The sequence below is a fragment of the Dermacentor silvarum genome, chromosome 7 (genome assembly GCF_013339745.2).
Source record: "Dermacentor silvarum isolate Dsil-2018 chromosome 7, BIME_Dsil_1.4, whole genome shotgun sequence".
In the NCBI taxonomy this organism is placed as follows: Eukaryota; Metazoa; Arthropoda; class Arachnida; order Ixodida; family Ixodidae; genus Dermacentor; species Dermacentor silvarum.
In genome coordinates, this window is record NC_051160.1 from 99,627,140 (window position 1) to 99,644,013 (window position 16,874).

Here is a 16,874-nt window from a genome sequence, read left to right on the forward strand (position 1 = left end):
TCACAGCAGTGGAGTGGGGCGTGATGTTTTTCTCACTGTCAGTATTTTCGTACGAACTTTTATGTGTGCAAGATTAATTGCATTCTTGTACATGGACAGCGTGTTCTTGTAGTAAGAAGATTGCCGTATTTTCTTTGACTGGTTGTCAGGATACGATAGTTGTACAGCGCAAATGCCATGAGTACCTGAAAATTGTGTATATTTCTTTATTTCTTTCGTGCAAATGAAGCCCTTGCATGCCTTAAAAAATCGTCTGAGATCTGCTGCATGCTCGATCGGTTAAGGTACACCTTATAGAGGATATGCAGCAAGTGTCCTACAGATCCCTACCACGGTCTCCTCTATAACTGTGACCCTTCAGGCACCCAAACAAGGCGGGTAGAAAACGCTTAATTACGTGGTGCTTTTGCCTGCAATTCGTTCAAGAGCTTATTTCTTGGCTTATTGGACAATTGCGTCCACCCTTCACCAGTTTGTCATGGATATGCACGGACAGGCGGGCAGATAAATGCGGCTGAAATGCGCATGACATGCGCCATGATGTCATCGCGGAGAATGGCTCTGGTCCAGTTAGGCCAATTGTTCGATGTTTCAGTGGATTGTACCCTTGTCATTGCTGTCAACAATGCGGTTGAAATTATAAGATAATACAAATAGTCCTCGTGGTACTTTTTGCGGCAGTCCAAGGCCCGATATCTCCAGCTGCAGCGAGCTGGTAGAAGGCTACTTACCGTTTCCACACGAAAGTAAACATAAGCGAAAGGACCTCACTTTGCCTTCTGTGAAGAAAAAAAATCAAGCAAATTATTTCCTTATGTCAGTGGGTATCGACGGGAACATCGGAGTTTATTATTAGTGTTTGGAGGTAAATATTGGAAAACTTATTCTGCGCGGTTTCGTGCAAGATCGCTTAGTCTTGTCTGGCAATCATCAGTATATACAAGGCGTTCTTGCAGGCGCAGTTCGTCGAATTGCGTAGTACAATTTGGATGAATGGGTTCCCCAATAGCTGAATTTCGTACCCAGAGCTCGTACCATCGTAGTGGAGCTACAAAAAGAAAAAAAATAGCAAGAGCAATAATCCGCGAAAAAAGGCATACCTGTTTTCAATGCAATGCACACTTAAGAGAACAAAATACAAACATGAAAAAAAAACGTATGTCAAACCTGTTTGTGAACTTAATTGCAGATATTTCCATAGAGGAAATTTTTAACTGCTCAGAGAGAACATCTGCTGCTTTACGACCCCAAGGTAATATACACCTCGTTAGTTTTGACATTTTCAAAGCGTGAAACTTGGGTAGATAAACTGTGGAAGAGCTCAGTATTTTATAAATAGTAGGAAAAATTACTGTTTTGTTAGACCGGCGACCGATCATTAATAAAAACGATGTAGTGCTGATACTTTCCACAGCTCGATAGTCAACGAAAAGACCGCGGACGCAACCTGACGTGTTGCTATTTGCTTATTTTGCTATATGGCATTACCGGAACAAGATAATAATTCTGACCAGCATAAGTTCAAAACCACAGCAGCCAAGAAAACTCTGAGGACGCTTAAGCTCCGCCTTTAAGAGTGGAACGCGATAGCTATATTGGGCCCCGTTCGCATCACCCTCTCATTCGCTTGCCGTGCTCTCGAGTCTCATAACGTAATTCTCTATTTGGCCCCAACACGACTTTCTTGTCATTGTATTCACGTGGGATGTTCACCTTTCCTGTCCTCCCTAATCGCATTTTTATGCGATACAAACACATCCGATAGTTCAAGTGCAATGAACTATCACAATCGCCTTTAATTTACCATAATTACATCATTGATCCGAATTCATCGCATTCGTCTCAAGAGCGAGCGCGCGCTCCGGTGCTTTATGTCCTAGCCCTGACGTCATCGCTCCTCCTAGTAGCCTTCGCGAACAGTGAAAGCTTTCCGCTCCTGTGTCAATGGCACGCGCACACGCGTGTCTTCCCTAGCGGTATGATTTAGGTGTCCACAGGGAAGTGAAACGGTTACTTTGCTCACTGGCTTTCCTCGACGCGGTGGCGGCGAACGCTATGTGTTATTTTCAGGTTTCTGTTATTGCTTCGCACTTTTAATATTTCAGTTTGAGAAAATATAACGTAAAAAGCCTGCGCTGTTGGGGTTTTGTTTCATGACGTTCGCTTGTGGGCTGTCATTCTCAAAATTACAAGGAATAACTTGGTCAAGAATGTAAGGAAAGCTGTGAGGCAATTTTAGTGATACAAGAACTTTTGTGGCCGTATAGGATATCTGGATGGTGCCGGACGCCGACACCAGATTTTCTGCGACACGGGGACCTTACCGCTCTCGCGTTAATACGTTCGTTTACGAGATGAGCATGTATACTGTCTGCGGGGAGCGTCCTGCTTTCAACTCTACCAATAAGCAGGAGCAGCACTTGAATTCGCACTATAGTAGCGAAGGTGGGTAAAATTGTGTTTCAGTTAGACATGTTGTTAGCGTGAAGGTGTGGAGGAGTGCTACGGCAGAGGCAGTTTGAAGCTTACGGAGTCCGGAGCTTATGTATAGGAACTTACGTATTTGAAGAACGTGGCTAATTAACGTAATCATTATGACAGCGCACTTGGCATTTCTCGGCCGGTATATCATCTGCTCCAACTGGTAGAACGGAGCTCCTGAAACGGAAGATAAACATATTTCACACAAATGCTGCTTGTGGCAACATTTTTCACTGCTGACAACTGATACATATATATGAAAATTGGCAGTGTCCCCAGAAGACAAAATTGCAAGGTTTGGCGTTGTGCTAGAGCTCCCGAAACAGTGTCCTGACAATGCGCGCACGGGAGATCGCACGACGCAGCACGCGAGACAAGTGTCGCTGTGCTGCCAGAACAGCGCCCTGCAGATACCACACGCTTCAAAACGTCGACACGACCAATGAGGTTTTTTTTTTTTAATTCCGGAATGGAAATGATTTGCTGAAGATGAAGCCGCACAGCAGCCATCCAGGAGGGGCACGATAAAACATTAGCTCATGGTTAGCTATCTTTTCTATCATTAGGTATATTTTCTGCTCAGAGCAGTGCAGGCAGCACGGTGTGGTTGCCCACAGCTCGTCAGAAAGAACCCTAGTGTGGGTGCGTGCAACGCTCATACCAGCAGCGCAAGCCAGAACCCTGCCCTGGCATCGACCGAGCCGATTAAGCGGAGCGCGACAGTAAGTCCAGTGGACCTCACCGTTTTTGCAGCGAAATGAATTGCATTTCTCTGGAGACCTTCCAACTCACCATGCAGGTCAGGCGTGCTCTGTGGATAACAGCACAGTATGAAGACGGCTGCATCGATGGCGCTGACGCGCGTTGAGTATCCGTAGATTTGCTAGCCCAATTAATGTTTACACTTCATTTTAGGCGCATTCTGCCACTTTGCATAGCCCAAAATTCCCGCTGTATTCAAATAGAGTACATTATCTGCATAAAAATTCCTTCTCCCTCTTACACTAGAACAGCAGCTGTGAGGCTTTAGCAGTACGCATGTGTAGCAGTTCCTCAATTTATTTATTGCAACAAGTCTATGGGTATGACACCGAAATCTCTAACGATTATATTCATAAACTATATAATGAGTGATGATGAAAAATTTCTCAAGTTTCAGTAAGGCTTGTTTTCCATTTGTGTACTTCGATGAATGTATTTTCGGAACTTGACCAGCTTGATTGCACATGCATGATTTGCATGTATGACGAGTGTCACACATGAAAATTAATCTGCCCTCCAACTCATCGCTGAAAGCACTAATGCTGTAGAAGGTTCTGTTCAATTTGCATTCATGTATAGGATATTGTTATGTGACACTTGCTCGCACTATAAGAGACATGCTTTGAACAATACAAATAAACGAATTTAAAATACAATAAACGAATTAACTTACGCCACTACACTGCGACCAATTGACATAGAAGATAAAATGCCGGCTGTCCCGTAATCTAGGGTAGATGTAAGGATGAAATGGCTTCCATATGGCGTCTTTTGCTACCTGTGGTGCCACCGCCGTCAACCGCTTTTCTTTTTCGAACAGTGCAGTGTGCTCAGCTTCCGTCGCTACATTTTTTTTCTTGTCGCGGACCGTTCACGACTCACGGACCGCTGGCGTTCATAAGAACACAGCCAACCCTGTCTCAGCGCCAAAATATGTATGGTGCCCTCTATCTGCCTTTTGAACGTTGCTATGGGAAATGACAAATTAAACTTCAGCGTACCAGAAGTTACAGCTTGAGTGATATTGCGAACAAACATTAGAATGAAATCGCAAGCAATATTTTTTTGTTTTTAACAAATGTATGTCTTGAAATAAAGATTGCATTTAATTGAAGCCATCAACCTAACATTAGGGCAAGGACGTCTCAAAGTCGATAAAATATTTGAATTATTGGCGTTTATTAGGCAGTATAAATAGTGAAACGCGTTTAGACGAGAAAGAATCCCCCAAGAGTTTCTTCAGCGTGCATTACTTACTCTTTTTTTGTATAAACATTTTATCCTTGTATTTTTTTTTAAACTTTCCCTCGAGTACATCTGAAAACCTACAAAGAAAAGAGGTTTGAAATAGTAAATAACTGTATTTGAAGGATCTTTTAAAATTATTTGTCTTTCAAATGAAGTGGATATCTCACGTTTGATCCGCATATGTGTACATTCTCTTGAAGATTATTGACTCATTGGTTATGCTCTGCATCATGTCCATTTTGCATTCCACACGTGTAGTTCCAGTTGCTTTGTACGTCCATATTGGTTCATTTACACCTACAAACTAAAAGAATAGTGCGCGCATGAAGAAACTTAATCGAATATATTAGAGTCCGCGATAATTATGTCAACGACCTAATTCTGAGCGAGAAAGAAAAGTAGTTTTATGGCAGAATGAACTGACGAGAATGCATTAATACCACGGTTATCTCGTCTACAGGGAACGAGAAAACGGGCATGGCTGATAATTTATGAGAGATTAAAAAAAAACGCAGTGTAGCTTGGCACATCATGTAGCTCATGTATATTTAGCCGTTAATCACTGTTGAAAATAAAAAAGAATGCGGGCAGGTAAAGGAAATTCCGAATGCAGTCGTGGGCGAAAACGCATAACGTTCAGATAACGAAGTTAGTAGGGCTAGGATGCACTGAGAGGACGAAAGACGGCGATAAATGATGATGATGATGATGATGATTATGATGTGTGGTGTTTTATGGCACAAGGGCCAGATATGGCCAAAGAGCACCATGACAAATGGTAATGCTATCTATGAATTGTGGATTGCGTGGACAATAAAATTCCTCAGACAGCGATAAGTGGATATCGCTCTCAGAAGGTCTTCATTCCGCAATGTATCCAAAATATTTAGACGGCAAGGGTAATTGTGATGCTTCTATGTTATTTTACACGATGCTGCTATCATAGGGAAACTAATGTTGAATTCCAATGGCGGAGTCGGAGCAAGTTTTTCTGCTTGTCTCGGAGCAAGTTTGTTCCAATGACAGAGTGAGGGCGGGAGTAAAATGTTCCAATGAAAGAGTCGGAGTGGATTCAGAGCGGGAGCGACTCCGTGGAGCAGGAAAAGATGCTCCGCCAAAATCGGCGGAGTGGACCGGAACTCTGCGTGACGCATTTCCTTTACGACGTTTGTCAGCTGGGGGGCGCAGCCGGTCGCGCTCGCGATGGTAATGGCGGACGACATGAACGGCTCGGCTAGTTTGGCAGAGCGTGCGGCATTGCTTCTGCTACTCGATAGCGACAGCTCCGAGTCGGAAAGCTCAAGTTCCGACACGAGCGATTTCTCGGATAGTGCCAGCGACGCTGAAACTGCCGCTTATGAGCGGGAATTCGACAAGATGTTCCGCATTCCCGCGAAGAGGCCCGAAGTAGTGAGCTTCATCGAGGACGTCCTTCAAGTTGCGAAGACACCTACCATGTTTCTCCGCATCCTGTGTGCTCACAATAGCAAACAAAAGCTGTTGTACGCTTAATTGGCAAGATATCCATTTTGCAGTTTTAAGAAGCGGGTGAACGGCGCTGAAAAGACAAGTGATCGGTGCGGCGGTACTGGGAGCAAACAGCAGAAGGGAATGACAACACGCAAGGTATCCTGGGTAACTTGGCGCCCGAAGGATAGAACTTCCGCTTCCGCCTTGCTCCGGCGGCGCAGATTGTATTCCATTCGCGGATTTGGAGGCGTTGCTCTACGCCAGAGTCGAGTGCTCGCTCGCGGAGTCCGTCGGCTGCTCCGGCTCCGCCATTGGAATTCAACATAAGAGACAGAGCTGGGGAGAGTGAGAAAAAAAGGCGAAAGCTTGCACTAGGCCGCGCAAAGGTAAAGACACAGCGAAGCTACCCGAAATGCCGACACCGCGTTCCACGGCGTTGCAATGCTGACAACGCATTCCAGCAGACCCGCTCCGTGAATGCATCTGTCTCTCTCTCACTCTCATTTTCTTTACCTCTCTCCTGAGCATAGCGCGCTAAACCTCTCCTTCACCTCGCAGAGCATTGACATGAGCGCGTGCGAACGCGCCAGCTGTGGACGAAGACGACGACGCTCCAATGCAATCATAGGGTTTGCATAAATGCATGTTCTGCAAGCGAGCACTGTTGGGAAGGCGTTTATTTTTGGGATGTATTACAGAGAACAGTAAGGAAAGAATTTCCACTTGACCCGTATATGGCATTGGGTACTTAAACGTAGATAACGAGGATGGGGTGCCTTTTGATTTAATTATGCTTATGGGCCTACACTGTATTTGGCAGGTCCAGAATGGCAGGATATTACGTTGACAAGGATGCACGGCCTGCAAGAATTTATTTTCGTGAGAGCATGCACTGATTTATTGAAATCCGTAAAGCGTCAGCGGAACCCCCCGAGTGGCTCTCAAGATTAGAACCGCTGGTGGATTTGCGCTAATTCTAATTAGACGCAGCCAGCACGATGCTGGTTGACTAAGCCTTCCCCTAATGTACATTGTAATCTGTGTGTTGCGGCCGCGTTTCGATAGGGGCGAAATGCGAAAACACCCGTGTGCTTAGATTTAGGTGCACGTTAAAGAACCCCAGGTGGTCCAAATTTCCGGAGTCCCCCACTACGGCGTGCCTCATAATCATTATCGTGGTTTTGGCGCGTAAAACCCCATAATTTTTTTTTTAAAATCTGTGTGTCATTGTGGCTGTTTTTTTTCGTAAAATGTTGTCTGTCAAACCCAGGTAATAAAAGAAAAGGCTGTATAGCCTAGTGGTTACGACTCTCGCTATGGGACCGTGGGTACGCGGGTTCGAATCCCGCCTCGGCAAGAAAGTTTACACAAGATGCGAGGCGAAATAAGAACGCTGTGACGTTTTTAGCGAAGCTATTTTGTCCCAACAAGCATAATTTTTATTAGCTGGAGAGTAGCAGTGCTGGACAACGAAAGCTTTTTGTACCTGCAGCAGAAGTATTCATTCTAGCAGTAGCAACTTCTGCGTGAGATTTTGGCTGTCATGATTAGGTTGAATACTGTCGTGTAATAAAAATTATTCTCGTTGAAAAAAATTGTCCTCCCTGAAAGCATCACAGCGTCCTTAATTTGCCTCCCATCTTAATTACCCAGAGAGATGCCTCCTCATCCAGAACACAAGTGCTTTCCAACTATCCAAGATATATTCTTAGTTTCGCTATCTTATCAGCCTCGCGTAAAATAAGAGAGAAGCATCACAATTAGCCTTGCTGTCAGATTATTTCTGATCCATTGCTGAACGAAGGCCTGCTGGAAGGCCTTCGTCCGGCATTCCGGCGTCACCCGAATTAAAGTAGACTTATCCCTTCAATCATTATGTACCCGTAGAACAATACCCTTTTTATGTCTGACACCCAAACACATTCAGGACACAACCACAACAAAAAGTGCCCCTTGTAACCCCACTGCGTACTTCTAGGTGTCTTCATAATCCTCTCAGCCTCAGGCGAATACTTGGTAGAACCAGAGCTTTTAATTACTCAGCGTTGCCACAAGACATATCACTCTGGAATTGTCTTGTTTCCATCATTAGCCGTGAAACATTCCGCAAGAATTTGTATCCCCACTTCATGCAATATTGGGTGTTCAGTATTGTATGGAATTTTTAGTCAATAAATACCTGGTTCCTGTTTATGCATTTATAAATAAATAAATAAATACATATATAAATACATGAATAAATAAATATCCACTTACCTCCCTCTTGCGACCTCTCAGTGCATCCCAGCCCTATTAACTTTGATATCTCAACCTAATGCGCTGGTGCGCGCGACTGCGTTCACATTCCCCTTAGCCCGCATTTTCCTAAAATAGTAAGAGAGTGATTATCCGCTCTACGTATATACAAGAGCCACTTGACGTGCCAAGGTGCACTACTTTTTCTTAATGTCTTATACAATATCAGCCACACCCGTTTTATCGTTCCCTTTAGGAGCATTAGTATATTTTCAAGATATGTTTTTGAGCCCACCAGTTTGGCAAGGTGCACCCCAAAAGCTGACAAATGGAGGCCACAGCTCACTTCAAGATTTACAGTATGCTGCGTTATTTCTGCTCTGCTCAGGTTGTATGCTTTTGAATTACTCAGTCTGTTTCTATAAATTCAAGTCCTTTTTTTCAAATTACAGCCTTTAGGTTACTACTGCTTGAATGCACAGGTCCTATACCTTTCTTCATGAGTGTTCCGGCGCCAAGCAATGAGCACGCAGCGTGGATGCAACAATAAAAATGATGATTATTGGTGATCGCTTGACGATATGTATAACAATCAATGTGACTGCACGATAACAGCCCCGTCATACAGAGATCGTGCTAGACTAACGCCTCCTAGATAGTACGAGCCTGTGCACTTCGATTCATGACGTCGTGCTAGCATGCCCGACTGCCATATAATCTAATGAAGACGCTCTCAAGTACACCAGGGTTATTTTGACGTCACCTATTTCGTCACGCCGGGCTAGGCAATTTAAAGTTTAGTCCAAGTAGCTGACGTCATAAAGTAAACCGCACAGACCTGCTATCAATAGGCGTTGGCTAGGCGACAGGCCCAATAGAGAGCGGACGCGCGACTGATACGACATATCTCCCTCGGTTAAAAAGTTAGAAATCTGAGAACAAGATGCCAGACACTTGGCTGAAATCCCGGTTGTACTGAAACCGGCTGGGTTGTGGTCGTGGTCGGGTGGATCACCTAGGCACCGATTGGCGTGGGCTACGTCGTAGACTGTGACGGTTGCGTGGTTACTTGGGAAATGTGCTGGATGTGAGAATCGTCTTCCTCAAAGTCACTCGGGAATGAATCACGTGTGGCTAGAAGATCCCGGTTGCGTCGAAGCATCTGGTTGTCTTCTATAAGGACGCGATACGACCACGGCGCTACCAGCCCCGTGACTCGAGCTTTACGCTCCGACACTTTCCCGCGTACTATCACAACGGCATCTTTCTTCAGTTATGGCAGAGTTTTTTTTTTTCTTCGAAGGAACTTTGGCGCCGTGGTTTGCGCCTAGATGCCTGCCGACTGCATGAAGCACGGAACGGAGTCTGGCAACTGAGTGTGTAACTTTCGCCTTGGAGCAGCTCTCCTGGGAACCCGCCCTCGTCCAGTGGAGCCGAGCGATAGAAGAGCGGACCCAACCAGAAGTCATCCTTCATTTCACCCGTCTTCTTCTGGATCCGTTTCACAATTTGGACTGCTTTCTCGGCGAGTCCATTGCACTGTGAGAATCTTGGACTTGACGTCACATGCTCAAACCGTCTCCAGTTCTTCGCAGTGCTTCCAGAGAGCAATAGTGGATGCGGTGGCATCACTAAATCCAGTGGGCTTCTAGATTGCGACGCCTTTTCTGACTGCGCGCTACTGCGTAAGCAAACGAACTGTTGACACAATGTTCCGTCGTCCAGCAAAGAAAACGCAGCGTGGAAGCAACAAGAGAAATCACATTTATTCCTGATCGCATGATGATATATATAGTCTTTATGTGACTGCTTGATAATAGCCACGTCATACAGAAATGTCATAGACGAAGGGCCCATATAAAAAGCGCATGCGCGGCTGATACGATACAAGTTTATCGGTAAACAATTTGGTATTACTTGAGGGAGCTGCCATATGTGCTAACCGTTCTTATCTATTGGGAAATACCCATATTTTTGAGACCTTTTGTGAATATTTTACCCAGGTAAATTAGTCGGAAAGACTTCGCTCGTTGAATCTTTTCCAGTTGCTTGAGGTGCCGGCCACTCTTGATCTTCTAACTTCTCAAAATTCTCTGCGACGCTGCATAATTGTGCCCACCAGTTTGATCTAGGACGTCACAAAAGCTTGCAAATGGAGGCCACACTTCACTTGAAAAATTTTCAAAAATGGTTCCCGATTGCGGCTGTGCTCAAGTAGCGTATTTAATTTATGTTTTTCTAAAAAGTGCATGCACATGAACCATCGTCACACTGGCTCTCAGCAATTGTTTCCTTACCGGGTTCGAGGGCCATTTTAAATCTGAACAATGTGGTGGCTTGGGCAGAAATACAAACGGAGGAGAATAAATACAGGAAACCGATCATCTACCTCTGCTTCGCGCCACACCTGTTCTGCGAAGGCTTCACAATGCCCATGAGTAACGCTCGGCGAGTTCCTTTTTTTGATATCGAAAGCGATTTATTTCCAAGATGCTGAATTGTATGCGATATTTCTACAGCACGCTAAGGTACAGAGCACATTTCGCTTAGTTTCCCAACAATAAGAAATTCGGCTCTGTTTTCTGGTTGTTTTCACATAAGAATTGTGAACATGTGGTCATGTTACAGCAGGTGACAAAAGCGTGATTCATAATGCTTTCATGACGTTTATTTTTTCATAGAATACATCACGCCTCCTACCGGAACTCATCCCGATGGCCAGCGACTGTAGATAATTACAAGGACAACAATAAATCACGCGACAATTTTTGTTATTACAGATACGTGTTCTGCTCTCAATTCTTCGATCACCATATTATTAACAAAAGAACCAATGACCATCAAAAGTGGGTTGACCTATTATTGGGCTCCAATTATGAGCTTGCATTGCATATCCCGGTGCTTCCGCCGGAATAGGCAGCTGAGACCAGCGTGAAATATAATTGAAATATTATATATCACTCTTAAATAGAAGAGTCTTCCTTCGCCGTGGCTACAACTAAGTAAAGAATTGAGAAACGAACGCTACTAGTTACTTTCAATTCTCGTTACACATCGCAAGCAAAAAACTTACAGTGCACCTATGAAAACAGATAAATACGCAGAGAACACAATTCTAATGAACGTACAATGAACGTTTGAATTCTTATTTTGGGCTTAACCAAGAAACGCTTTCTTTTCTTGTAGAAATTATGTAAGCGCTTAAGAATTCGTTAATATGACTTTTACATAGCAGGATTAAATTGTTGAATACTATAAATGACCAATAATTCGTAATAATATGGAATAAAGTATCCTATTAACACAATACATTAAGCGTGATATGTCGGCTAAAGCAAGATTAAAAGTGTTACATATGTTGCCATAAATGCACGTGAGCATGTAGGTATCAGGTAATCTGTCTGCTGCGTAGCTCCAGGCTAGCATGGCCATAATTTTTTTTTTTTGCCGCAGAGGGCTCAAATTCTGAAAGCACATGTATTTCTGGCTTTAAACCCCATTTTATGGTTTAGTGTAAGTTATTGAGCATACTGGTTCACTTAGTAGGTTTCGTCTATTGCATCTACGTATCTCACAACGTTCGTACAGTTGTTATCGCTGAAACCAAGTAATCATTGATATATGGTTTTAAATGCCACGCTTCCAAGTTTGTTGTCGCATCAAAATTAGTAATAGAAATGCAATGACGAAGGTCTTGCATGGTATTACGGGTGACAAAAGAAAAAGATTTACCTTCTTAATGTCCGGCGTCCGAATGTCAACTTTTCCATAGTAGGCAGTTTCGGATTTTAAGATTTCCACGAGAGCCAGAAAAGCAAGGGCACTGAAATATTGTTTACAATCCATGTTATTAAAAAATTACCCTCAAGAAATTCGAAACTTGGCGCAAGGCTCAGGCTTGTAGGCTTTGCGAAGGACGAACCATGCAGCTTGCAAGTGAACAGGTGCATGTGGCTGCTATGGAAGTAAGATCACAGGTGTGGGGCACATTATTATCGCATACTGGCGTTGGCACTGATATTGTACCGTGTTTGCTGAATTCCAATTCGTTTCCTGTAAACGAGCGCGCGTAGTTGCTATGTCATATGTCATACAACAAAAAGTATTGTTTGCTAGCTGCACTTAACGAAAAAAAAAACACATGCCAATATGTTATTCTTCGTCTACTATCGACCCTATATTTAGCAGACCGCGACATTATGACTCTTATTTTGTTTTTATGTAATATTTCTTACACTACACATGCGTCTCTACCAGAAATGCGCAGGTCCCAAATTGCTCATAAATGTTGACAACGGGGTAAAATGCCTCTAGTAGTTTTTCTCAAACCTGTTCCTTGTACAAGACCATAGTAGCAATTCACGTACTTGCCAGTTGGCCACCGTAGAGGTAATACGCGTATATTCTGAACCAGCGCAGATAGTTTCCTTATAGTGCGCTTTCACGGCATCAGTAGAAAAAGAGTGTCTGGTCACTGTTAAACATTTCATTCAGAAATCTCCACGTAAAAAAATGAAGCTTGCTTTTAATGCGCTAGGATTCTTAGGGTACATCACGCCCTTTCCGGGGGCTATCTATCCATCTATCTATCTAAGCTTGTATGTTGGTATCAAACCGTTTTCTGGCCTACTTGAGTCACTCGGTAGTCTGTGGACGAATGGGTAGCGCATCGCGCTGCGTTGCTCAGAGAACAGGGTTGGAAACCAGCCATCGTACTAACTTGGGTCGCTCAGTTATCGCTGCTCAAAGTAACACTTTGACGTCGACTCGGAGTAGCGAGTATGTGCCACATTGGCTGTGCTGGTGTACAATGAACCTCTTTGTTTCTAATTTGTGCCACGGGGTATGTGCCAGTACGTGTGTGCCGCCCTTCAATGAGCGTCGTTGCCGCCAACTTGGCTAACTAGGTAGGTACCAGTGGGAATGTGCCTCTCCACAATGACGAAAAAGATATCAAATTTATCCGGCATAGAGCGGAATCAGGCTTACGTCACAAGCGTTCCTCTATAGGACTGCCATCCGGCTCATTAGCAGGCTGCGCTGCGAATTCACTGGGTATATGCCAATTTTGAATGATCCTTCAGACTAACGCTTTAGCGAGCTGACGAGGGAGCGTCACTTCTTTGGTTACCGTCAGATTTACTTATGTGAAACTTAGGGCCACTAGAGTAAGAACACAGACCCAGCGAAACGGTGCGCGCTGTGCGCATGCGCGGTGAGAGGACGCCATTAGTTTGGGACGTCCTGGACTCGCTTGCCTCAATTCTAACCTCACGATTTCACGAGAAAAAGAGCAGGGCAGATACGTTTATATAAACACTATTTCCATACGAAGGCTCAATGGCAGACGATAAATGGTGCTGCTGTTCTTGTTGTTGCCTCACACGCACGGCAAGTACACATGAGTCACTAACAGATTCAGCAGAACGACCTGACACCTCTTTTTTCTCATATTTTTGCATGCGATCGTGTTTTTCAAAGAGCGTAAAAACACGTACGTGGTATCAAAGCTTCCGTAGAAGTGTGTATGGTTAAACCATTGTGGTTTATCAGTGGTACATGTGGCATTCTTCCATCTGTATGTCAATTGACATACAGATTGACATACAGAAATTGTTTCCTTAAGGAAACAATTTCGATAGAAAAGAAATAATGATGTCGTCACCGGAAAAAAAAAACTTGGCGCACTTTTGCTTGCACAATCACGCAAATGTTTTTTTTTGTCGGCCGCCTCTTAGAAAAGTACGTTTAATCCTTACAGTGCCGCTGACATAACGATACGTTTCAAAGTTTCTGCTCCGTCACGTTCCTTTAAAGATTGCTTTTCTCAGATAGGTATGTCAGGGGCGACACGAGGAGAACATTTGATATTATGCGAGTTAATTTTTTGTTGCTGAACAACCAAACATAAGCCGTTGTGTTCATTTTACATCTGCAGGAAAGAACCCAGTGCTGGGGACGCGTCACCTCTGAATAAACCCGATGCTGAAAGGGCTTAACAACTCGCAACTCGAATCGCTGGACGCTTTAAGTGGACAATAAATATCTAGAGCAAAAACAGGTGCTACAAACGCCAGCTGTACAAGTTTCGCTATCGCATCTTTGCACAGAGGATTAGCGTTTGCTGTTTTGCTCAAGCTGCATTGTCGACAAGGACTTTGAGTGACCCCATGCTTTACCAACTGGCCATTACAGCCGCAAGAAAGCAGTTAAAGTGGACAATCGGCAGCAGATCATAAGCCAATACTTTCAGTGAGGATGTTGAACCTTCTTGAAACACACCTTGCAACTTCCGCACCACATAATTAGGGAATTTGAGCTAAGAAGAACTATGGCTATTTGGGCTTCATGACCAATCGCACCTCACAAAAACACTTATGAACACAAGAAAAAACATGACAGATGATCGGTAAATACCGAAAAAAGAATGTCTTTTCAGCGATCCGTCTTTGCACGGAAAATGCGTTGTCATTATGCATGCACAACTGACCTTCTTAGAAACGTAAACTCTTTATCAGACCGGAGCACAGATGGGGTACTGACATTCCCGTAATCAAGTTGCTAAATGTTTCTACGTCAACGTTCTACGTGACCTTGTCGCTACTTCGGCTTACAAAACTACACTGTGCAAAAAGGGGCTGACAGACACACGAATTCCACTCAAGAATTCTACGCTGGAATTCTAGGCTGGAATTGCTTTAGAAATTGGTTTAGAAATTGCTTTAGAAATTGCTTTAGAAATTGCTTTGGAATTGCTGGCAGCAATGGAATGAACTTACTGCTTTTTGTTACACAGATTAAGACAAAAATGAGGCTGTCATTGTGATTTCCATAAACTGTCCTATAATATCAAGAAGACTGCCAGATCTCACTAACGCAAAAATTGTGTCTTGTGCATCGCGGAAACATAAATATGCAGTCAGATAAAAAGTAGTCACATCAGAATCTGTGTGACAAAAACCGTGAAGTTTCTTTGCCCTGTAATAGTAATGTAATCTCTTACTTCCCCCTTTCTTGTGGCTAAACAATATCGGTCATTCTGGACACTGCATATTGTCCGACTATGAGAACAATATAAAAATGTCAAGAAAGATGCGTGAGATGATTGGTTTGCTCTTGGCTGCAAACGACGACAGTAGGTAAGTGAAGTTCTACGCTGGAATGATGGACGGCAACGCAGCCAGCTGTGAAAGACGACGACGACGAACGCGGGAGCAGTGGCACGAGCGCGTGCCGAGCGCGAGCAGGAGCCGCTTGCTTACAGTGACAAGAACGACGATGACAGGAGACGCCGCCAGCCCAGGCGCAAAAGGTGCTTCGCACCTAAAACAAAGTTCAAAAGAAAACAAACGATGTCATACGCATGGTCGCACAACCGTGTTCAGGTAGAAGAGTCTGTTGCTGGGCCTGTTGGTACATACTTGTAGAAACCTTCTTCTTCTTCTTTCTGGGGTTTTACGTGTTAAAACCAGTTCTGATTATGAGGCACCCTGTAGTGGAGGGCTCCAGATTAATTTCGACCACCTGGGGTTCTTCAACGTGCACTACAACGCAAGCACACGGGCGTTTTTGCATTTCGCCTCCATCGAAATGCGGCCGCCGCGGCCGGGATTCGATCCCGCGATCTCGTGCTCAGCAGCGCGACGCCTTAGCTGACTGAGCGACCCCGGCGGGTTACTTGTAGAAACGACGGAACCCAGCCTTCAGGACACAAACACCTGGAGAGAAGTAGACGTACATCCACAAGGTTTCCCACAATGTAAAAAAAGTTGCCACGAGGCACGGCGTTCGTGTTGTGTTTTCGGCGCCATGCAAGATGTCAAGTCTATATGCTAGGATTGAAAATCGTAAACCTAGGAGTGCCTGCAGTACCAGCCATAACTTCACAACTTGCATCAAAAATGTCGTTTATCACATACCGTTGAAGTGTGGTCGCGTGTATATAGGCCAGACGGGGCGTTGTATTAATATCCGCTTAAAGGAACACGAAACGTCTGTCACGTCAGGAGGAGGAGTAAACCTGCCTTCTCATTGCCGAGTGTGCGGCTGCTCGCCTGTTTTGGAAGACACACAAATTATAGGCAAGGGAACCACACGTTGCGAACGTGAACTGATTGAAGCATACCATACCCGAGAACATCACATTCAATGTGTTAGTGTGCCCTCGTTATCGCTGTCAAAGAAAGGGACAGCTTATTTAGAAAAATGTGGCTACTAGGTGTCATTTATTGTTTTTTCTTTGATTGTCACGTGTATGTACGACGCATGCGCGCTCTGGCTTCCCTGCGAACTTCTGTGTGGTTGTTTTCATTAAACTTGTTGCTAGTCCCAGCGTGTGTCCGTCTACTTCTCTCCTGGTGTTTGTGTCCTGAAGGCTGGGTTCCATCGTTTATACGCGTGTTCAGGTGTGCGGCATACAAACCGCACAACCGTGAGTCCGCGGACCAGCACAGAAGCAACAACGGCAGGCGGATACAGGGCTCCATATATTCTCGAACAATACATATGCTGCTAGCAATTTGTGGACACGGTACAGAGACATCACGTATTTCGGGGTTTCCGGAAAGCACTTGACCCCTCCCGTCTCAGCAACGCAGCCAAGGCACGCGCAGGGCAGAGAAGACAACGGGGTTAGTAGAAAGGACTCTCGGGGCATGCGTCAAGGTCGCGCCAAAATT

The 16,874-nt window shown here is 44.5% G+C and overlaps 1 protein-coding gene across 1 annotated transcript; it reads right to left on the bottom strand.

The window, feature by feature from the left end:
* Positions 1 to 837: 837 nt before the first annotated feature.
* LOC125946534 (uncharacterized) lies at positions 838 to 12,232 on the bottom strand. Its single transcript, XM_049670033.1, has 5 exons — positions 11,929 to 12,232; positions 4,659 to 4,795; positions 4,501 to 4,568; positions 2,560 to 2,658; positions 838 to 1,048 (listed from the first exon to the last, which is right to left on the bottom strand). Exons 1-5 carry the CDS (start codon positions 12,040 to 12,042, stop codon positions 882 to 884), a joined length of 585 nt encoding a protein of 194 aa, XP_049525990.1. The 5' UTR covers positions 12,043 to 12,232; the 3' UTR covers positions 838 to 881.
* Between the last annotated feature and the right edge of the window lie 4,642 nt (positions 12,233 to 16,874).